A 25,182-nucleotide genomic window follows, 5' to 3' on the forward strand; every position below is an offset into this window, starting at 1 on the left:
TTGGGAAGATCCCCTGGAGAAGGAAATGGCTATAATCCATAGGGTTGCCAAAGAAACACAGCTTTGCGAAGAACAACAACAACAATAAGGAATTGAGACTGAGAGAGTGTAATGAAGTTGTGTAGTTCAAGGAAGGAGTGGCTACATAAGCAATGCTTCACCAGGGATATAGCTGCAACCTACCTCTAAATGATGGGGAAAGTAGAGTTATTGTTGGAAACTGGTGACCAGCTTGGAGTCAGAGCAATACAAGGACATCAGGTCAGAGGAGGACAATAAGAGAAAACAGAGAGCAAGGCAGAGAGTTAGCAGGCGAAAATGGGAATTCCACAAAAGTTTGTGTTGGTGGATGAGGTGCAAAGTGTGTAATTCCAAGCAAGCTGCTAAGTCTCAAGCACAGTACAACCACCAAAATGCAAAGATCTTGATATTTGGAGTTATGTTGTATCTCAATCAGGAAATTTTTCCTATGACTCAAGAAGGCAGGAATCCCAAGAAGATACAGGACACTAGCCTCTGAGAGTGGACCGCAGTGCTGCAGAAGCACATGGCTGAATGGGGATAAGACTGTAGAGTTGAGAAAGGTGATTTGTTTGTTTTAAATCTAGAGGAGGGAAACGTTCAGTGTTTTCCCAGGTTATTGAAAGGGTTGAAACATTGTTTATAACTGAAGTGGTGAATATGTCAGATATTTGTAGGAAGACAACAACGTGGGTCTAGATGTGAGAAATTATAATAACAATAAACTCTGCTTCGTTATGTACTGCAGGCAGAGAGGATGGAGAATGAGAACAGTACGGAGGTGACAGAATTCATCCTTGGTGGTCTGACTCAATCTCAAAATATTCAGCTCCTGGTGTTTGCCCTAGTCTTAATTTTCTACCTTATCATCCTCCCTGGAAATTTCCTCATCATCCTCACCATCAGGTCAGACCCCAGTCTCACGGCCCCCCTCTACTTCTTCCTGGGCAACCTGGCCTTCCTGGATGCATCCTACTCCTTCATTGTGGCTCCCAGGATGCTGGTGGACTTCCTCTCTGAGAAGAAGGTGATCTCCTATACAGGCTGCATCACTCAGCTCTTCTTCTTGCACTTTCTTGGAGGAGGGGAGGGATTACTTCTTGTCGTGATGGCCTTTGACCGCTACATTGCCATCTGTCGTCCTTTACGCTATTCGACTGTCATGAACCCTAGAGCCTGCTATGCCTTGCTGTTGGCTCTGTGGCTCGGCGGCTTTGTTCATTCCATTATCCAAGTGGCCCTCATCCTCCGCTTGCCCTTCTGTGGTCCAAACCGACTGGACAACTTCTTCTGTGATGTGCCGCAGGTCATCAAGCTGGCCTGCACTGACACCTTTGTGGTGGAGCTGCTGATGGTCTTCAACAGTGGTCTGATGACCCTCCTGTGCTTCCTGGGCCTTCTGGCCTCCTATGCAGTCATCCTCTGCCGTGTACATGGTTCCTCCTCTGAGGGGAAGAGCAAGGCTGTGTCCACATGCACCACCCACATCATCGTTATATTTCTCATGTTCGGGCCTGGCATCTTTATCTACACCCGCCCCTTCAGAGCCTTATCAGCAGACAAGGTGGTTTCTCTCTTCCACACAGTGATCTTTCCCCTGTTAAACCCTGTGATTTATACTCTTCGCAACCAGGAAGTAAAAGCGTCTGTGAAAAGGCTGTTTAGTCAGCACTTAGCCTGATAAAAAGTGGAAAAAATGAATATGAAAATAATGACTGGAGAATTTCATGTGAAATGAAGGTATTCATTTTCAAAACACTGCTTTTATTGATCATCTCCCATTTGTCTAGACTGTACTAGGCCCTGGGAGAAAGAGCTACTACTGAGGCAGGTAAAGTCACTGTCCTCTGAAGTTACAGTCTGGTAGGAATAGACAGCCAATAACATAGAAAATAAACAGTATAGTTTCAAGAAGATATATATCCCTGAGGGTACTAAAAACAAAAGCAAAATATTCAATAGCAAGTGTGAGATGGGGGTAGTGAATTTACTTTTAGTCTTGAAGTAGGTCCTTTAAAGAAGGTGATGTTTTGGTTGATATCTGGATAAACTGAATATGCTAACTGTGCAAACACGGGCAGGGAGAGCCTTCCAGGCAGATGAAACAGGTATGGCAAAAATCTGAAGATAGTAATGAACTTGGTATATTTGATGATCACAGCAAAGGTCAAATTGACTGGGATATAATAAGCGACTGTATAAACGGTTAGCATTCATGTTGGAGATACTGACAATGTCCAGCACATAGATAGGGTCTATGAAGTGAATATAAAGAGCTTCATTTTATAATAATTATAATAAGAATCCATTATAAACAACAGAGTAATTTCTCTCATATGGTTCAAAAGTGATTCAGGGCTGTAAACTCATGATTCTGAAGATATCAAAGAGTTGAAAATATTATTAAAAGGGAAATGTTATGCTTACATCTTCAAAAGGAATTAAACTAAATTTTTCTTCAATAATCACATAGAGGAAGGCAAATAAGCAAGTCATTTTCATATGAAAAAAGTCATGGAAACATTTCACTTTTTTGCCATGACTTCATAATTAGTCCTATCAGATATTTATGACTCCTAACTGTTATTGATTTCATCCATAATTGACTTCACACTGAGTGTGACCCTGATGGTTCTTTGGTGTATCAATCAGGAGTCTTTTGCATTCTAATTACTTAAAAATGATTTAATATAGAGAATTACATGCTTACAAAACAGTTTCAAAGCTTGGAAGAACAGATTATAGGCTGGATATCCAGAGATGACTCCCAGAACAGCACAGGAGACCTGGACTACAAAGAGAGCTGTTCTTGCTACAACCTTTGTCATCTGTTGTCTGAAAATACCACCATGTTAGCCTAGGACCGGGGTCAAGATGATGATCCACAGCCACTGTGAACTTATCAGATCTCCCCTAGAAAACAGAAGCCTCTCTTGGTACTGCCTCTCTGACAATGGCTTAACCAACTGAATGGGTAGCATCCAAAACAAACCTGGAACCAAAATGCATGGGATTAATTTTTATATTTTATTTAAAATAATCAAAATTAAAATGTTTATGATTTAATATAAATATAAATATGATTTAAAATAAATACAAATCACACACGTAGTAAAATATGCACATTATGGAAAAGGGCATTTTCTTTTCTGAAATATCTCCTTCTCAATCCTAGTCTCTATCAGGGCTTCCCTGATAGCTCAGTTGGTAAAGAATCCACCTGCAATGCAGGAGACCCCAGTTCCATTCCTGGGTTGGGAAGATCCCCTGGAGAAGGGATAGGCTACCACTCCAGTATTCTTGGGCTTCTCTTGTGGCTCAGCTGGTAAAGAATCTGCCTGCAATGCGGGAGACCTGGGTTCAATTCCTGGGTTGGGAAGATCCCCTGGAGTAGGGCATGGCAAAGCCCTCCTACAGTATTCTTCCCTGGGGAATCCCCATGGACAGAGGAGCTTGGCGGGCTACAGTCCATGGAGTCACAAAGAATCACACAACACTGAGCGATTAAACACTCGGTGTTAAACACAGCACATTAACACATTAACACAGCGATTAAATACTCAGATTAAACACAGCACAGCTACCTTTATATCTACTCACATACCTGTATCTCTCTTGAGACTGGCTGACTGATGCTTTTCCTACAAAAGTTGATTCCTTCATCTGTGCATCAGATTCCATTCCCTCTTTCCTACAAAGGACCATTACTCCTTTCTCTCTTATGAACCATTAACTTTTTCCTCCCTATTGCATCCCCTTGGCATATGTTTCTTTAATCTTAAATAAAATCTTTTTGTCAGCTTTCTCCTTCCACATCTTATCTCATTTTTTCTTCCCCTTTAGAGCCAAGCTCGAGAGTGGTTTAGAAATATTTATAGACTTTTAAAGAGCAGCTTTATATTTATAGTAAAGTTGAGCAGAAAATACAGAGTTTCTATATATCACCTGCTCCACATCATATATACATACTTTTCCCCATTAATATCTTGCATTACTGTGGTACATCTGCAACAACTGATGAACCAATACTGATACATTATTTAAAAATAAAATCCATTGTTTATATTAGAGTTTGCATTTTCTCTGCAGTTCTATGAATTCTGACAAATACATTTCATCTATTCATCATTTACAGGATCATACAGAGTAGTTTTGCTGCCTTAAAAATCCCGTGTTCCACCTATTCGTCCCTGCCTCTCTTCCTTCTCCCGTCAAGCCCCTGACAACCACCAACCTTTTTACAATCTCCATAGTTTTGCTGAGTACAGAATGCCACTCAGTTGGAACCATAGACTATGTAGTTTTAATCTTCTCAGGCTGGCTTGTTCATATTCTCTGCTTTCAATGTTTTTCCTTTTCAACTCACCCAGTCATGCCAATAAAATAACTTTTGCCATGATCACCAGTGATAGCAATGATTGTTAGTCAGGTCTCATTGTGTTTGACTTCCGAATATCACCTAACACAGTGGATCACTGCCTTCCCAGGCCACCCATTTTTCTTGCCTCCCCCAAACATCACCAGCTGTTCCTTCATTCTTCTTTGAGAGCTTCTTAGGTACCCAGCTTTCCTGGCTTTAAATCCCATCTATCTATCGATAATCTTTGTACTTATCTTTCTCATGAATGCTAGGCTCCTCTCCCCAGAAGCCTATGCCCCTGCCACAGCTCTGCTTTCAAATCCTGTTTCACCTCATGCATGACATCCCAGACTGACTCCTGCTGTTCACCGCACTCCTCTCTCCACCCCACAACCCAATGGAATTCACTGTAATTCCATTTTTCCAGTCTCTGGCCCCAAATCTAAGACTTGTAATATTTTAGAAATATTTTCTCTCATATTCCACATCCAATCCATTAACAAACTTGGATTAGCGCTGTCATCATGAAACTGCCAGATGACATCATGTCTCCCTCAAATCTACCACCTACACTCGAACCACCATCATCTCTTGCCTATATGATAGCTGTAGCCTCTTTGTTGGTCTTCTGTTTTTGTCCCAGTTTATTTTATTGTCAGCAGAGTGTCCAGAATGATCTGGTTAAAATATAGTCACATCATCTCTGTCTTCTCAAAACCCTCGATGACTTCGCTGTTAAAGAGCTAAGTCTTTTCTTGTGATCTATAAATGTCCATAGGACCCTATCCATAAACCCCAACTCCTACTCCTTTTTACTCTCTGACCCCTTATTCTAATGCATCCCATCTGAATCCTTCTGTTCAGTTGTCCTGGCCTCCTGATCCTGAGCTATGTCAGCCCACCCTTCCCAATCCCATCCCAGTAACTTCGACTTGATGTTTCCTCTGTCTGGAAGGTAATTTTCCAAGATACTGCCAAGCCTTACTATATAATTTCCTCATATTTGACTTGTCCTCAAAAGGCCACCTTTTGTGTGACACCTTCCCTGAGCACCCACTCCCAGAACAGTCCCTGCCCATCTTTCCTGCATTGCTTTTGTTCATAGCACGTATTACCTTTTAACAGGACATATGTTGCACTTCCTTATTTTATTGTCTGTCTTTTTCCATTATGGTATGTAACATCCATCAAAGCAAAAATTGGTTTGTTTTGACTACTGACTAGCACAAAGAAGGTGCTTGTAAATATCAAATTAATAAATTAAAGACTAATATGAAAATTCATGTAACTCCATTATGCAGAAACATCTAATATTAAAATTTTGTCAGTTTTACATGTATAAACACATTATTATTTTTATAAAAATTGGGTCATATTACACATATAGTTTATAATTTGTCCTTTTCTCTTAATATTATAGGCATGTTTTAAATAAGTAAATATAGATCACAATACTCAAATGACTGAATTATTCAATTACCATTTGTTATTACTTATTTAAATAATCTTCCACATTTTTATATTTAGAATTTTTATTTTTATATTTATAATTTACTAGGTCACAAGGTATAAATTTGGATATATAGTTAAATTCTTTTGATTTAATTTTCTACCAACAAAATATGGAATTATTTCTTTGCTGTTTTTAAGAGTAGGACTCAGTTTCTTTTACAGATTTACTATTTGGAAAAAACAAAAGTATCATATTTATTATAGCTTTCAATGTGTACTATTGCCATCAATGTCTATTAATTAAATGCATTTTTTCCTTAAAATGTTTTCTAAAAATTGAGGTAAAATATAAAGTCCCTTTTTTCAAGAAAGGTTATAATACTGTAAAGATTATAATGTTATAAATTCTTATATATCTTCAGGTCTCTATTTTTTTATACTCTCAGATCCTTTACATCAATTTGTTGTACTCCATGCTTTTTCTATGTTATTTAAATACCATCATTTTATAGTACTTTGCATATTAGAAATACTATTTATACTTCCTCACTACTTTCACATGATTTACCTCTAGAAAAATTCTGAAAAATATTTTAAGTCAAAGAAACTTAGAGTTTATTGAAATTTATGTACTAAAGAGTATTGAGTTTCTCCTTCCAATAACACAAGCTCTTGCAATAGAGATGAATTTCTGATTAATATTATTCCTATTTACCTTATATATCCTATTGCTCATCTAAATAGACTTTTTTAATGACATACTTTAACAAGTAATTGTTTTATAAGAAAGATATTGGTTTTATTTTGTAACTAGTCACTGTACAGAATTATTTGGTTTTGCTTTTCAAAATTCTACTTTACAAATGATTTAAAATAAAATTGGGTTTTGTTCCTTTTGGTATGCAGTTCTATGAGTTTTAACAGGTATAGATTCATGTAATCACCAAAACAACCAAGATACAGAAAACTTTCATTATGCCCCCAAACTCCAGTGCTCTTTCGGCATGCATGGTAAGACTCTTCAGTCATGTCTGACTCTTTGCGACCCCATGAACTATAGCCTGCCAGGCTTCTCTGTCGATCAGATTCTCCAGGCAAGAATACTGGAGTGGGTTGCCATATCCTTTCTCCAGGGGATCTTCCAGATCCAGGGTTCGGACCCTTATCTCTTACATCTCCTGCACCGGCAGATGGGTTCTTCACCACTAGTGCCATCTGGGAAGCCCTAAACTAACTTTTATTTCTATTATTTTTTTTCTGTTAATCCTCTTATCTTTTCCAGGATAACACCAGTAATAATTATATACACTTTTCTTTTGTTTCAAACCAGGGCAAACATTTGGGATTTACTGAATCTTTGCAACTGTTATGTTGGTTGGCCTTTTTTTTTTTTTTTAAAGTCATTTTCTTTATTTCTTTTTACAAAACAGAAATAGAAAAAAATCTTAAAAATAAAGTTTCTTCTTCTTCTTTTTTTTTTGTATTTCAAAGAATGCAAAGAATGTGGTCAGCTAGGGAAGATTCTCTTGAGCTCTATTGCTTGTCTTATGAGGAATGTAGGCTAGCTATGGTAATTGTGAACAGTTCAAATCACTGAAGAAATTTGGAAAGAAGATTGTGTTTGGAGAGCAAACCACAGATGAATGATTGACCTTCAAGTAAATATAGCCAGACCCTCAGTTATAGTTTAGGGTTGAGATTCCACATCTAGTATCATCCTGAATTCCGTGTCATAAACATTTCAAAAAATTATGTTAATAATTATAATCACCTCTGCTATTCTTACCACATTTTATTCATCATTTTCTCTGTGCCAGGCATTCTGCTGAATGCTTTATGTTTATTTGTTTGTTTGTTTATTTGTTTGTTATGTTTAATTTAACTTTTGCACCATTCTTCTAGGCTATTGCAAGGTACCTGCCTTCACTTCTTCCAGTTACTTTGAGCTTTCCAACTTCTCCTTCCCCAGATTTTATCCACCTGAGTAGCAGCTATCATTATAATATTAGCCTGCACTAATTTTCAATGTCCCATCAGAAACTTTAATGCAGGATTCTTTCTTTATATGATTCTTCAAGTAAGCAAGAGTGTGCAGGTGACAGAGTGCCTTAGTTCAAAAGAGAGATTTTCCAACATTGGGATATTGAACACTGGGGCATAAAGATGAGAATATTTCTGTAATTAAAGGAGCAATGATTTGCTCCTTAAATGATTGCTCAAAGGTCTTCTAAAGACCAGTCCCAGTTGTGCTTTTTCTCTAATGAAAACTGCTTCATCATGAATGTAGGCCCACACTAAATAGCAAAGATACACTTCACAGCTTTTCTTGCAACACTGGGAAAAATCAGCTCAACATATTAATAACTCCCACTGCAAGCAAATTGCAGTGCCTAATCTGTGATCTTCCTAGATGGCTCTGACTTTTAGTGGCTTTTGTAGCAAGACTGGGGAAAATATATATACACACTTCTAGGCTTCTCATGCTTACTAAGGACTATGGTGATCAGTAGGTTTGTGAGTCTTGAAGGATATGATATTTTTGGTTTCTGATGCACAGCTGGTAGATTAAAAGACACACACACACACAAACACATATATATGAAGACATAAAGATGGGTGATTCAATCAATCAGGTATTAGAGAGGCCTCTAGAGTTCCTTCTGAACATGAAAGGAGGAAAAAAACTGACAACTGTTTATTTACTTACAATGTGTATGTGTGTGTGTATTAGTCGCTTCAGTCATGTCCCACTCTTTGCAACCCCATAGACTATAGCCCATCAGGCTCCTCTGTCCGTGGCATTTCCCAGGCAATGAATATATAGCATATTCATTATATATGATATAAATATAAATTAAGTGTAATAATTTTTGTGTTCTTATGACTAATTACATCATTAAATCAGGGAAATAGAAGAAATATTCAAATATCTGAGGGTGAGAAATTTAGTCTTTAATATATCAAGATACCTAGATAATTTTTATAAGAAGTAATTTAACCTCAAAAAGATGAAATGATTTTGGAAGCCAATATCTTTTCTAAATCACTGAATTGATACCAGGATAATATTTTTACTGAAATTATTATTATTACTATTCATGAAATAAAACAAGCTGATTATTTCTGAGCAGTATTAAATTTTGAAGACTAGACAATTATTGAATGTTGCCCAGGACATATGCTTAATGCTTTATAAAGACTATCTAATTGAATTTTCATAGGTAAAGAGGTAAAATCTTAGGCTACCAAGGTATGAGCAAAGTCACACAGCAGGTTAAGAACACTTTAACCCTCTTAACGACTTTCCCATAGTTCAGTTTTCAGATTTGTGCAATATTGTTCTCTGACAAATCTAAAATATTTGTCAACACTGACAGGATAATTTGAATATTTGCAAGTAAATGAGGATGAAGCCAGAGTTTCTTCCAATATGGGAAAACAGAAGGTCACAGGAGATATTTGTAGAATTTGCAATCTGCTGTAAATCAAAAACTCAATTTTGAAAAATGAGTCTAAGTCTTTAAATAATTTTTTTTTCTTTCAGTTGCCTCTGGTGTCACTTTGACATACCATTATCAATGTGGGTTTTTTCCTTTGCTTGCGTTGTTTGGCTTTGAGGATCTTACACGCTGGTACTACAAAAACCTTGATACTCATCTTGTATCCATATATTTCCTGGATTTGGCCTAGAATTTTTCTTCTTCTTTTTCTAGTCTAAAAAATTAGCTTTGTTTGAGTAACATGTGGAGAAATAGAGGAAGGATTTTCTCTTCATTTAAAAAAAATGTTTCTATGAGATCATAAGATAAAAAACTTGAGAATAACTCATATGTTATAGGTATATGTTTTGATCATCTGTAATTTTACATAATTAAGAAATTAATCATTTATATATTCATAGTTAAAATAGTACTTATCAATCCTAGCAAAACAATTTGAAAATGTATGAATGAAATTAGAAAGAAAGTGGAATTTTTTGTAGTTGAGAAAACAGAAGTTTTCTTAAAGGAAAAATCATTTATCATCCTCATAGAATAAGAACTAGGCTTCCTGAAATCACTACATTAAACTGTTATTTAAATCCAGTGTTTTAACAATAGTGGATCAAACATAAATTTCATTTTTTGGTTTAACAGAAAACTTTGAGAGTTTCATCCCCATTAAAATTTTTATTTACCTTACTTGTTAAGTAGAACACAATCACTTACTGTAATCTTCCTCTGTAACTATGGATTATGTAACTCCTTAGCCAGTATTCAGAAAAGAATATTTTTGTATAAGTATGTGATGAGTATAATCCAGCATGTACTTGATGGTGATCAAATCATGAAGTTTTCCATTTGTAGTGACATCTGACACAGATTGTTAAGAGGTTCCAAAAAGAAAAATATTTACTGAGATAGTTGGTAGTTAGATTTTAGGTAATCAATATTCTAGTTAATTATTAACTGATATTGTAATTCCTTCATGTGTAATTGTAGAAATATTGCATTTTCTAACTCTGTCATTGTGTACCATTTTGTCATCATAGACCAGAGCTTGCAGATCAATGGAGGGAGTCAACCATTCCAGAGTGTCTGAATTTGTGTTTCTTGGACTTACTGATTCTCCTCAGCTCCAGATTTTCCTTTTTGTGATGTTTTCTGTTTTCTACTTAATGACCATGTTGGGCAATTGTCTGATTTTGCTCACGGTACTGTCCACCCCACACCTTCACTCCCCCATGTACTTCCTGCTCAGCAACCTGTCTCTCATCGACATGTGTCTGTCTTCCTTTGCCACTCCAAAGATGATCATGGACTTCTTTGCTCAGCACAAGACCATCTCCTTCGAGGGATGCATTTCTCAGATCTTCTTTTTGCACCTCTTCACTGGGACTGAAATTGTGCTGCTCATCTCCATGTCTTTTGACAGGTACATTGCCATATGCAAACCTCTCCATTATTCATCAATTATGAGCCAAAGAGTATGTGTTGGGCTTGTGGCAACTTCTTGGACAGTGGGCTTCTTGCATACAATGAGCCAGTTAGCTTTTACCCTCTATTTACCCTTTTGTGGTCCCAATGTTGTGGACAGTTTCTTCTGTGACCTTCCTTTGGTCATCCAGCTGGCATGTATAGACATATATGTTCTTGGAATCTTCATGATTTCAACCAGTGGTGTGATTGCTCTTGTAAGTTTTCTGTTTTTGCTGACTTCCTACATCACTGTTCTGGTCACTATCAAGGACCACTCCTCCACTGGATCAACTAAGGCTTTTTCTACCTGCACTGCACATTTCATAGTTGTGTTGATGTTCTTTGGGCCCTGCATATTTATCTATGTGTGGCCTTTCACAGACTTCCTGGTGGACAAAGTTATCTCTGTTTTCTACACCATCTTTACCCCTTTTCTGAATCCACTTATCTATACTCTGAGAAACCAGGAAGTGAAAACAGCTGTGAAGAAGAAACTAAGTAACCAATATTTAAATCTTGGGAAAACTACTCCAATATATTCAGTACAATGAGCAGAGATCTCCTATCTGAGATTTAGTATCATCAGTTTTGGTCTCAGAACAATAGAAAATTAAAGTTAGAATCTTTCAAGTCATTTAGTCTAAATTCATGAAAATCAGAAGTTAAAATTGAGAGATGTGAAGGATCATGCCTAAATGTTAGTGCAACGTTTGCAAGTCCTTTGCAATTATGGATCCATTTGAACATCTGTTGAAATGTATAGGTTGGCTTTATGGAAAAATGCACATATTATCAAAATCGTGAACATAAATTCAGGAATTCATAGACTTCTGAATTTTATAAACATAGATCAAGGTTCTTAGAGAAGCCTGAGATAAAATATTGCTATTTTGTCTTTTAACCCAGAACATTCTCACTCAGTTTCAAAGTGTTGTGGTATTCTGATGTCTTCCACTTGCAGAACTTAAATTAAGAATGGTGGGCATAACAGGTCTTTTCATGGCATTGGAATATTTTTTGTGGAAAATTTATATTATGAAGCTGTTTTGAATATTGTTGAATAATCTTGACTCAGTGGATCCAACTTTTTGAGTTCTGAGTCAACTTTGAACAAAAGAGAACAGTTCAGAGGATACAAGATTTAATAATACCTTTTCCTAATAAGTATATAGATCACTATCACACTTGATATAGCAAATAATTAATCAAACATCAGTTGTAAAGTTTAAACCATGGAAAGTAAACTACTTAAATATGACTGGCTTTCAAAACCTGGCTTGCTAAGCATAGATCTGATGAATTTATTAATACCCCAGACTAAATGTTTGAAAAATTATAGACTATTAAATTCATGATAAATTTTTCATTTCCAAGTAAATTATCCCCAGTTATTATTAGTCTCAGCGTGAGTATACAATATAAGATAGCCTGTGGGAAGAAAAGATGGTAATTATTTAAGAAATATATTGCACAGTTCTTCTTAATTTGTTATATTAAATATTATGTTGAATATGGTTTTTTTAATTACAAGACAGTCTTTGAAAATCAGCTGGTCCATCAATTTCCCTCACAGCTGAAGAACCTAAAGTCTAGAGAATCCATAAAGCTACAGGCTGAATCACCATTAAGGGGCAAAGCTCATTGCTCTAAACAATACATGAGACTTAGAATTAGATCCTGGATCTGTCATTTCCTAGTTGCGCTATCCTGGGAGAGTCACTTTACCTCTTTATTCCTTTTTTAATCTCTAACATGAGGATAATAAATGTAATTGCCCGTTGTAACTATTTTGTGGAAAATGGACAGAATGGTTTCTAAAAAATGTCATTTCCTTTTTTCTTCTCACCAAGGTAGATTTCTATCTAAACTGTACTTCAATTTTAATAAGTATGTATTTGAAGAACAATTGTATAGGTCTAACCACTATTTGTCAAACACAAAACCTGATATTCAGTTTTCGGATGTCTGTAATATTGTGGCTTAAGATGTACAGCAGAAAAATAATAAAACACTTCCCAGTTTTCCACTGCTCAAAGGAGGTGGCATGGAAAAACTAGATAAAATTGCCTAATACTTTGAGATTTCCCTGAATAACAATATACCGTTAGGTTGCATCTCCTTGAGTTGACTGAGGTATATGAAAAGAGTTCAGGAAACAATCTGTCATCATGGATTATGACAGTTTGTAAGTTCCAGGAGAAAAACACAAGCCCCTGCCTTGCAAAGAAAGAAGTGGCTTAATAGTTTCTTTCATTTATCTCAGACTTCAATGTTTTGACATGCTTCAACACAAACCAAGCCAAATATTTAATATCTGAAGTTAATTAGTGTGCAGTTTAGGGACAAATGTAGCATTTGGACTAGGTATGAAATCACATTTTTAATTTGAAATACTGTTAATTTTAACCAAATCATAAATTCTTCCTTCTTGCTTCAAAGTCAGTTAGACAAATGAAAAAAGGTTAAGATAGAAATATACTTTTGCCTCATATACATTCTTTAGCAAAAACTATCATCTTTATTTTTAAATATAAACCTCAGGTCTAAAACTTTCATTTCAATTCAATAATCATTTGTTGAGTATCTACTCTGCTTAAGGCCCTTGTTGGGTGCTGGAGATTCATTAAAGTACAAGATCTGTTTCTCTGTCTTTGAGGGACGTATCCTTAGCCATAGATAGGTTCCATCTGTTGTAGGTTGAATTAAGGTCCACCAGTTTATTTCTTGTGCAACTCTGAGCATGTATTTTTGATGTTTCTAAAACTCAATTTCTTCATCATAAAATTTGGACATTTTATGGTATATTTAACAACTTGGGATGTTGTGAAAATCAAAACACATATACATATAACCAGCAGTGCTTAGCACTCAAAAGGGTTTATGAATACTAACTGATTATACTGTTATTGTTGCTGTTGTTTTAAACATGATTAAAATTTCAGGGCTACTGAAATATAAATAGTTGTGCCTACTTGAACTTAAAGCCATGGTTTTAATACTGTAATAGGATGTGTCAATTAACTTAATATTAACTAATGTTAAAATATTGGATTTGTGCCAATTATTAATCTTTGATGTATTTCTGTAAATAAAGTTGTCCCTTTACATCTATGTTTTTCAAAAGAGGTATTATATTTTGGGGCTTTCTTATTTAAGTTGAAATATAGTCCAAGATTGCATGCAAGGGAAAAAATAATAAATACACAATGTTCAATAGGCCAGTGTGCTGTTGTTTTTAAATAGAGTGGATCTGACTTTTTAAATAGAGTGTTTTTAATGTTTTTAAAAATAATATATATGATTAAAAAGCAATACAATGTTATTCATATGTTTATCTCTTGGACTTTTATCCAAAAAATAGTAATGAAATGTTTTATAGTCATATATACCTGGATATATTAAAATATTAACTGGGGAATGAATGGTGACAATCATCTATTCATTTTATATATAGCATGTTATTAAATGTTTCAACAATAGAAAGAGTTTGTCCAGATTTATGAGAGTATAAGGGAATTGTTCATGTAGCAATATGATAGATTTACAAAGACAGAACTGTTTGTGTGAAGATATGGTACTGTTAAGGAAATTGTTAAAATTCAGTTCAGTTCAGTTGCTCAGTCATTTCTGACTCTTTGTAACCCCATGGACTGCAGCACACCAGGTCTCCTTGTCTATCACTAACTCCCAGAGCTTGCTCAAACTCATGTCCATCGAGTTAGTGATGCCATTCAACCATCTCATCCTCTGTTGTCCCCTTCTCCTCCTGCTTTCAATGCTCAGCATCAGGGTCTTTTCCAGTGAATCAGTTCTTTGCATCAGGTGCCAAAGTACTGGAGTTTCAGCTTCAACATCAGTCCTTTCAGTGAATATTCAGGACTGATTTCCTTTAGGATTCACTGGTTTGATCTCCTTGCAGTCCAAGGGAATCTCAAGAGTCTTCTCCAACACCACAGTTCAAAAGCATCAATTCTTGGCCCTCAGCTTTCTTTATAGTCAAACTCTCACATCCATACATGCCTACTGGAAAAAAAAATTGCAAAAATTGGAACCATAAAATTATGGGATAAAGTTAGCCATTTCATATGATTAAGATATCCCTGAAGCTATAGAGTGAATATCTAGCTCTACTTAGGCATTTCTGGGGGTACATCCCATTCCTGTGGAATTGGTTAAACCCCAAACTGTGTCCTCAAAGCATATTTTGATAACTACATTTCAGTATAATTGCACACACACACACACACACACACACGGGTTCTAGGGAACCCCTAGAGTGGGTATTGTGAGTATCATCATTAAAGCCAGATTTTCTAGCCTAAATTCAGCTCTACACCACTTACTAGTCTTCAGGTTTGGGATAATTTAATTAACCTCTCTAACTTAGTTTTCTTGTTGTTCTTTAAGCAGAGTTAGCAGGTTACAAATGTTTGGATTCCCACCATGTTTTGTCTTCCCTCAAAGGTTTATAAAGAAATCAGAATAATTAATCCAATTTGTTGTTGTTGTTTTACAGTTGCTAAGTCATGTCTGACTCTTTGTGACCCCACGAAGTGCAGCACTCCAGGCTTCCATGTTCTTCACTATCTCCCGGAGTTTGTTCAAATTCATGTCCATTGAGTCAATGATGCCATCCAACTATCTCATCTTCTATCACCCCTTCTCTCGCCCTCAATCTTTCCCAGCATCAGGGTTGTTTCCAACAAGTCAGTTCTTTGCATCAGGTGATCAAAATATTGGAGTGTCAATTAGATAGTGAGAAATTTCACAAGAAAATAGAGCTTGCTGCATTGTCTCAAAAATGAGATAAAACAAAGCAAAAAACCAAAATTTTAAGCCATATAGCATTGGACCAGAATTCTAAGCTGTAGCAGAGTTTCCAGATCAGCTGAGTACTAGAGAGCTCATCTCTCTGTTTTATCTTGTACCAAGTCATTCCATTCACGTGTATTACCCCCAGCAGTTTGGGATCTTTAATAAAGATTTTAGAGTGTAATACACCTTTTTCATTTTATGCCTATAAACTTTTTCCGGCTCTAACTCCCACTTTGACATAATCCAATTTTGCCACGAAATTTAATGGCTTACTCTCAGCATAGCATTTATTGAATCACTGAGGAACACTGATATTCCAGCAAAATATTCTTTCATGAAGATTTAAACCAAGTTGGAAGTATCAAAAAATCTTTTATATTTCTTCTTTTAAAAATGCCTTTCTCTTTTACAAGTGGTTGACCAGTTTACCCAGCACCACTTGTTAAAGAGATTGTCTTTAATCCATTGTATACTCTTGCCTCCTTTGTCAAAGATAAGGTGTCCATATGTGCGTGGATTTGTCTCTGGGATTTCTATTTTGTTCCATCGATCTATATTTCTGTCTTTGTGCCAGTACCACACTGTCTTGATGACTGTGGCTTTGTAATAGAGCCTGAAGTCAGGTAGGTTGACTCCTCCAGTTCCATTCTTCTTTCTCAAGATAGCTTTGCTATTTGAGGTTTTTTTTTGTATTTCCATACAAATTGTGAAATTATTTGTTCTAGCTCTGTGAAGAATACTGTTGGTAGCTTGATAGGGATTGCATTGAATCTATAAATTGCTTTGGGTAGTATACTCATTTTCACTATATTGATTCTTTCAATCCATGAACATGGTATATTTCTCCATCTATTAGTGTCCTCAAAGGGAACTCTCTTACACTGTTGGTGGGAATGCAAACTAGTACAGCCACTATGGAGAACAGTGTGGAGATTCCTTAAAAAACTGGAAATAGAACTGCCTTATGATCCAGCAATCCCACTGCTGGGCATACACACTGAGGAAACCAGAAGGGAAAGAGACACGTGCACCCCAATGTTCATCACAGCACTGTTTATAATAGTCAGGACATGGAAGCAACCTAGATGCCCATCAGCAGATGAATGGATAAGAAAGCTGTCGTACATATACACAATGGAGTATTACTCAGCCATTAAAAAGAATACATTTGAATCAGTTCTAATGAGATGGATGAAACTGGAACCTATTATACAGAATGAAGTAAGCCAGAAAGAAAAACACCAATACAGTATACTAATACATATATATGGAACTTAGAAAGATGGTAACAATAATCCTGTGTACGAGACAGCAAAAGAGACACTGATGTATAGATCAGTCTTATGGACTCTGTGGGAGAGGGAGAGGGTGGGGAGATTTGGGAGAATGGCATTGAAACATGTATAATATCATGTATGAAACGAGTTGCCAGTCCAGGTTCGATGCATGATACTGGATGCTTGGGGCTGGTGCCCTGGGACAACCCAGAGGGATGGTATGGGGAGGGAGGAGGGAGGAGGGTTCAGGATGGGGAACACAGGTATACCTGTGGCGGATTCATTTCGATATTTGGCAAAACTAATACAATATTGTAAAGTTTAAAAATAAAATAAAAATAAAATAAAATAAAATAAAAATAGAAAAAAAAAAAAAAGCCTTTCTCTGTGTCCTGATTCTCATTCTTTGACTGCATTTCAGTGGAGGTCTGCTTTTAGCCATTTGCATTTCATTGTACATTGAAGAGCTGTGTTAGTTCTTCCAAGTGTACCTTTGATTGTTGGAAAATAGGATTGGCTCTTGTGGAAGTAGTTCAGCCTTAGTCTCTGGAGAAGAGATGACATTATCATAAGTAAGATTTTCTGCCATTGTCAAACAGGTGATACCCTAATCTTTTCTCTCAGTAAAGATAATCCAAGAAATGTCTTTTGACTCTTGTTTTAATCAGAGTCTAAGTGCTATGCCTTTGGAAACAGAAGCAATAAGACATAATTCCTAACCTTGAAGATGCTGCTGCTGCTGCTGCTAAGTCGCTACAGTCATGTCTGACTCTGTGGGCTGTAGTCCATGGGGTCGCTAGGAGTCGGACACGACTGAGTGACTTCACTTTCACTTTTCACTTTCAGGCATTGGAGAAGGAAATGGCAACCCACTCCAGTGTTCTTGCCTGGAGAATCCCAGGGACGGGGGAGCCTGGTGGGCTTCCGTCTATGGGGTCGCACAGAGTCGAACCCTGAAGAGATTATGCCTAATACAAACACAGGTGATTGCAATGGAATGTCATAATTGCCATGCAGGAGGAGAAGGGGACGACAGAGGATGAGATGGCTGGATGGCATCACTGACTCGATGGACGTGAGTCTGAGTGAACTCCGGGAGTTTGTGATGGACAGGGAAGCCTGGCCTGCTGCGATTCATGGGGTTGCAAAGAGTCGGACACGACTGAGCGACTGAACTGAACTGAACTGAAGTTTGTATACATAATATGGGGACTTTCCAAATGTGCCTGCAGAGTCAGAGAAAGGTTTGCAGAGGTAGTGCTGAATCTGAGATTTCAAGGCCAAGTTGCAGGAAAGTATGTCAGAAGGAAGGAATAGCATAGGCAAAGGCAGAGAAGCATAAATATGCCTCGCGGGGAGACTTCCCTGGTGGTCTAGTAGTTAAAACTCTACATTTTCAATGCAGGGGGTGTGGGTTCAATCCATGGTAAGAGAATTAGGATCCCACATGCCACACAGGATGGCCAAAAAATTTAAAAAAAATTAATTGAAAAAATTGCTAGTGAACTGAGGAGCTAAATGTAGTTTACTATTTCTAGAGAACAAGATGTAACGTTAGTGGTTGTGGAAAGAGATTGTGTTGATAGAAAGTAGCCAGAGCTTCAGTTCAGTTCAGTCACTCAGTCATGTCTGACTCTTTGCGATTCCATGGACTGCAGCACGCCAGGCTTCCCTGTCCATCACCAACTCCTGGAGTTTGCTCAAACTCATGTCCATCGAGTCAGTGATGCCATCCAACCATCCTTGGTGTGAAATAAAATTCACATTCTATAGCAAGGCAAGAAAAATGTAAAAAAACATAAAAAAATTTCTTTGCTCTTTGGTCTCCTTATTCTCCTCTCCTGTGCATTGTGTATCTGCGTCACATGTATAAGTACCGCACGCTAACCGATTGCGCCACTGGAGCTCCTGCGTCACATGTCGACTAAACCTCCCCCATCAGCAGAAATGCCTGCTCAACCATAAACAGCAGCATTCTGCTAGAATCAACAAGACAACTCCATAAAAGATAACATTCCTTCTTGATCTTGTAAGGGGCCATGATGACGGGCTTCCCCATTGGCTCAGTGGTAAAGAATCCACCTACCAATGCAGCAGACGTAGGAGACGCGGGTTCAATCCCTGGGTCAGGAAGATTCCCTGGAGAAGGAAATGGCAACCCACTCCAGTACTCTTGCCTGGGAAATCCTGTGGACAGAGGAGCCTGGTGAACTACAGTCCGTGGGGTCACAAAGAATTGGACACGACTGAGCACACACACACACATGATGACACTTAGATCTGGATTGTGTAAATTGACAATAGTGTATCATTTAATGTACAACCCACTGTCTCAAAAAGCTTATATGATCGTTGTTTGACTTCTAATGGAATAGAGGTCAAGTGGAACAGTTCTCAAAGATTTCTGAGATGCTGTAAGGGTTTATATGGGAGACCCTGGTTTGATTCCAGGGTCGGGAAGATATCCTGGAGAAGGGAATGGCAACCCACTCCAGTATTCTTGCCTGGAGAATTCCATGGACAGAGGAGCCTGGTGAGCTACAGTCCATGGGGTCGCAAAGAGTCGGACATGACTGAGTGACTCACACACACACATAAGCACACACACACATTATGGTTATAATTCTCAGTTTGACTAAAGTAAAATGTTCCATATCTTTCTTAGATCAATTGATTATAATTTTTTTTCAACTCTAGGATGCTAGCTGTATATTGCAGAGACAATGGGGAGCACTGGGTACCTGAGGGAAGGCTGGAAGCAACAGGCCAATTTTTATACAGTTTCTGTTTTGAGAACTTTTTACAGTTTTATCAAGTGATTTGATGGACGTTTACTTATTTTCACTTATTTTGGTACATAAAAGGATGTATAAAATATATAGTCTGTGCTTGAATACTTTGTTGTAGACTCAAAAGAAAAGATATCCTGGTTTTTCTTCTCTCTTTCCAATCTCTCCTGAATCTTTGAATCTTCTTATTTTACATGCATACTGAACCTTATGTTGTGTGGTGAGTTGAGTTACCAATGACTAGTAAGTTGGTCCAGCAATTTCTGGAAAGAAGGCTCCCTTTTCCTTCTTATTCTCTTCTTTTCTCATCACCCTGCACCTTGAAGCTATTTCCCAGAATCTCTTTAGCTCCCATACCCTGAAAAGACCTGCCTTTCTGAATGGCATGTTGGTGCATGTTCATTGAGGGGATGACACAGAAGTTGGTAAAGTCTTTACATTAAGGTCAGATAATACCTGGAGGGGAGCAAGATGGATTACAGAAGAAACCTGGACATTCCTGGTGAAGCATATACCACTTAGCACTTGTCTCCCCAATGGTGATGTTGATTTTGACATTATTATTCCACTGTTTATAAAGATCAAATATATGAATTTATTCTCAAATATTTATTCCCAAAAGCTTATAATATAACAGGCTTCATTAAATGGGTTACAGAAGAAAAACCAATGTGGTTGGGGAATATACAACAATTACAGCATATAGTAGGATATGAATCATCTGGATCCTGATTATGTCTTCAGTTCCATTTTGCATTCCTCTCCCTCCTGAACACTAACTTTTCTTTTTCTCCAGTGTGCCAGACTCTATTTTGTTGAGTTGTTTTCACATGCTATTTTGTCTACTTAAATTCTGACAGTAATACTATAAAGTGTGGTTTTTGAACAGCAGTGGCTTTTCTGCTGGGAGAAAAACACATCTAAAGGGATTTTGAGACCATGAAACTAGTTCTGTGTTGATGGCTCATTGCTTGACATTCATCCAATCTAACACAAATCTCAATTTTGTTTTATGTATACATTTAATTTTTTTGAACAATATTAAGTATTTTGACATTTCAAAATATATTTACTCCTGATTTCATTTATTAGACTGTAATTGGAAATGAACATGTGAAATAGTTTAAGCTCAATAGAAGTAAATAAACAATAGGAAGTCCAATTAATTAAATAAGAGAAACAAAAAGTCACATTTCATGACTCTATAGAACAACACCATAGACAGTTTTAATTAGGCTAATGACTCTTGGAGGTGAAGATAGAATCATACACTATGGTTCAATATTTCTGGAAATCATTTGCTAATCTTTTACAGTGAACTATTGGGACTAAGTGTTAGGCTTCTTCTCTATGGTCATGAGACTGAAAGATTGATGAGCACCGCAGAAAGCTATTTGGTGATAGAAAATATGAGACAAGGAGGGCTAAGGTACCATCAGTGGAGAGCTTAGAATGGGGACTGGGATCATTCTTTACTCTTACTTCCTTAGGTTGGTGCTTATGCCAACTATCTAGATTTTGTCTTTGGGGCTAATATTCCATGTAGCACTCCTAATGCTTGGGACCTTATTCTAGAGCACATGCAAAGTTTCATGTAATGGAACCTTTGACATTTATTTGGCTATAATTCTAGCAGTGTGCATGTTAATATGCTAAACTGGAAAACAAAATTCATAGCCTGGGCATAGAAAAAAAAATAACAGAGCATTCCTTACTCTGGTTAGCCAACCATATGCTATTGATGAGAACAAAATATTAATATTCATCCAACTTGCAGACTTGGTCTAACTAACAGAGTTGAGAATGTGGGAAGACAGATTTATAATGTTCATAGAGAATATTTACAGGGCTTTAAAAATATTTTTTTCACTAACATAATTCATTAGTCCATCTCCCCAGTGACATTAAGCCTATTCATAAATTGTTTCTACTTCATCATAAGAAACATATATAAGAATATATCTTTTGAATTCTAACAGGTCCAATAACTTTTCAAATAATTTTTTAAAAAGTAACATGATTGCAATTTATAGTTGTATACATTCAACATACAGACACAGAAACTTGAGTCAATATATTAAGCTCTAGATTCATTTCTTCATTATTGTAAGTATCCATCTATATCTTGCTACACATCTACCCACCCATACACACATATCCATCTATTTGCCCATCTGTTCACCTAATAATTTATTTACCTTTATATTCAACTCTTTACAATCTATTTATCTATCAATCAATATATACATCTGTCCTTATCTAAACCCAAGTTATATAATATCACATACAATATTAGGCAAATTTTGACAATGCAAGCCAACTGGATAATTGGAAAACAAAATATAAATGGTTGCAAGTATTTACTTTTAAGCATTAAAATTTTTCCTATGTATAACTCTCAGAATGACAATAGCCAAATTGCTCTTAAAGGTAATTTAGCTGTTGTCCAATTGATAGAGGAGAAGAGAGACATAAAGAGAAGAGGCACTTTCTTGGTAGGACTCTATTATCTTAAAGGTATAAAAACTTGGGAAAATTATTTCCTGATTCTCAGTTTGCTAAGTCACTTCAGTCGTGTCCGACTCTGTGCAACCCCATAGACAGCAGCTCACCAGGCTCCCCCGTCCCTGGGATTCTCCAGGCAAGAACATTGGGGTGGGTTGCCATTTCCTTCTCCAATGCATGAAAGTGAAAAGTGAAAGTGAAGTCACTCAGTCATGTCCGACCCTTAGCAACCCCATGGACTGCAGCCTACCAGGCTCCTCCATCCATGGGATTTTCCAGGCAAGAGTACTAGAGTGGGTTGCCATTGCCCTCTCCTGATTCTCAGTTTAATCATCAGTAAAATGAATAGATATTACTAGGTTATTTCTATGTTCTGATGTCTCTAGTTATTAGCTATATCATCTAAGTTGAAGGAGCATTGTTTCATAGATTTCTTAAGTCAAATACTGTGTTTAAGCATAAGGAAAATGGCTCAGATCTTTTAGGACCTTAATGTTTACATTATGGCATTTGATTACAAAATGATACAGTAAATATAACAGCACCAAAATAGCTTACTGTTTAGGAAACAAATGATTTGTAGGTGAATGATCTAAAGAAAGAAAATGAAAGTGTTAGTGGGTCAGTTGTGTCTGACTTCTCACGACCCTACGGACTGTAGCCTGCCAGGTTCCTCCATCATGGGTTTTCCCCAGCATGAATACTGGAATGAGTTGCCATTTCCTTCTCCAGGGGATCTTCCTGACCCAGTGATAAAACCCAGGTCTCTTGCAGTGCAGGCAGATTGTTCACCTACTGAACCACCAGGGAAACCTGAGTGATCTAAATTCTGCCTTAAAAAACATGACCTTGAAAAGTTATCATGTCCTTGGATCTTAGTTTCATCTTCTGTAGATCAGGAATGTGGATGGGATTTGGTACATATGACTCCAGAATGTTTCTATGTGAATATGACTATAAGAATTTTCTTAGTGTTTACTGTACTGTTTTAAAATTGTTTAATCCACACTAGAGGACTTAGGGACTGAAATAAAGAACATTCTTATTCTTATTGAAGATAGGTTATAAAATATTAAATAGCAAACATCTTCACTTACCAAGAAACTGCAGTATTTTTTCTGACCTTTGAACTAAAATGTATTATTCATCAACAATAAAGAATTCCACTGTTGCTTCAGTGTACAAGTGTTGATACCTTCACATTTGCTCCTTTTCTTAATCATAAGAGTCTGGAAGGAAATCCACTCTTTCCTAAAACAAGTGAATGTCTTAATACTCAAATAAATGCCTACATCTGACAAAAGTTGAATATTATAAAAAGTGAGTCCTTGTACAGTAAAATTTTGGATATTGGTTTGGTATTGTTTCATTGTAAATATTATGCTGTATGAGGAACTCTTAATATGATCAAACTCAGTAACTGCTGAGACTGATGATGAAAATAGTTCTGCCATGAGCTATATGATTTCTTGCACTAGCATGACATTGTTAACCAACAAAGAGAGGGGGATAAATGCTCATTTTTGTATGAGCAAAAGCAAATCAAGGGCTATGATCAGTCTTGCTAGACTTCAAGACACGGCTGCTAAATTTTCTCATGGAATCCTTGACATCCTTATTTCTAAGAGTATAGATTACTGGATTTAAGAGGGGAGTGAAAATGGTATAAAATACTGAGAGAACTTTGTCTATTGGGAAATTTGTGAAAGGCCACACGTAAATGAAAATGCATGGACCAAAGAAAAGGGTCACAACAGTGAAGTGGGCACTGCAGGTGGAGAGAGCTTTGGAGGACCCACCAGAAGAACGTTGCCTAACAGTGACCAAGATGACAGAGTAGGAAATCACCAAGAGAATGAAGCACACTAGGGCAATCATGCCACTGGTTGAGATCATGAACACTCCGAGAATGTATGTGTCTACGCAGGCAAGTTTGATCACTAAGGGAAGATCACAAAAGAAACTGTCCACTTCATTGGGCCCACAGAAGGGCAGATTCACAGTAAACGCTAGCTGACTCATAGCATGGAAGATGCCGACAATCCAGGAAAGCGTCACAAGCCCAAGGCACACTCTCCGGTTCATGATGGTTAAATAGCGTAAAGGCTTACAAATAGCCACATACCTATCAAAAGACATGGATATCAGCAGCACAATCTCAACACCCCCTAAGAGATGCAGGAAGAATATCTGAGTGATGCAGCCATCAAAAGAGATGACTTTGGGCTCCCTGAAGAAATCTGCAATCATTTTGGGAGTGGCAAATGAGGCCAGAGACATGTCAATGAAGGAGAGGTTGCCCAGCAGAAAGTACATGGGGGAGTGCAGGCGTCGCTCTGATACAATGGTGAGCACAATGAGGAGGTTCCCCAGCACAGTGGCTGCATAGACTACAGAGAAAAACAGGAAATAGACCATCTGGAGTTCCCAAGAACTGGAAAGACCCTGTAGGATGAATTCAGTTATGACTGACTGATTATTCCAGGCCATTTAGTTTGATTTCAGGAAGGACTCTGGCACTTCCAAATGGAGGAGAATGAGGCAAAATACAGTGATTAAACACAAAGTGAGATTTTTCTGCATGAAACAATATAGGGGTTTCCCACCACTAGATAATAGTTTTCTGTTGTATCATTCTTCTGTTCACATTGCTCAAATATTTCCCCATGACCTTTCTAGACGTTTTAACTAACTAATTAAAATATCAGTTCAGGTTAATTCTTATGATTTTGCAATTTGCTTAAAGTATGATGCCAATCTTTATAAAAGAAATAAAAATTCAGTTATTTGAATATTACTCCTGAGTTTGTGAAACACTTAAAATATCTCACAGGGAGATACCAAGTTTTGAATGGGAAAGGAATGGCAACCTTCTGCAAAACATCATGATGCCAGAGAAAGACTGGAGTGAACAACATTTGAGAATTATGATTGATTATTAGTGGGAACACAATGATGCAAAGGACGGTAGGTACCGGTTTCCTGCAATGAGTGGGGTAAGGGAA

The 25,182-nt window shown here is 37.1% G+C and overlaps 3 protein-coding genes across 3 annotated transcripts; 2 read left to right on the forward strand and 1 right to left on the reverse strand.

Annotated features, from left to right (window-relative positions):
- The first annotated feature begins 778 nt into the window (after nt 1-778).
- LOC109564502 (olfactory receptor 4N2) lies at nt 779-1,702 on the forward strand. The gene has a single exon (XM_019967933.2). The coding sequence runs from the start codon at nt 779-781 to the stop codon at nt 1,700-1,702; it is 924 nt and encodes a 307-aa protein (XP_019823492.2).
- An 8,680-nt stretch (nt 1,703-10,382) lies between these two features.
- LOC109564292 (olfactory receptor 4K2-like) lies at nt 10,383-11,342 on the forward strand. Its single transcript, XM_019967783.2, has one exon. The coding sequence runs from the start codon at nt 10,383-10,385 to the stop codon at nt 11,340-11,342; it is 960 nt and encodes a 319-aa protein (XP_019823342.2).
- Nucleotides 11,343-23,719: 12,377 nt separating this feature from the next.
- LOC109564503 (olfactory receptor 4K3) lies at nt 23,720-24,667 on the reverse strand. Its single transcript, XM_019967934.2, has one exon. It carries the CDS (start codon nt 24,665-24,667, stop codon nt 23,720-23,722), a length of 948 nt encoding a protein of 315 aa, XP_019823493.2.
- Nucleotides 24,668-25,182: the final 515 nt, after the last annotated feature.

Source organism: Bos indicus, chromosome 10 (genome assembly GCF_029378745.1).
Source record: "Bos indicus isolate NIAB-ARS_2022 breed Sahiwal x Tharparkar chromosome 10, NIAB-ARS_B.indTharparkar_mat_pri_1.0, whole genome shotgun sequence".
In the NCBI taxonomy this organism is placed as follows: domain Eukaryota; kingdom Metazoa; phylum Chordata; class Mammalia; order Artiodactyla; family Bovidae; genus Bos; species Bos indicus.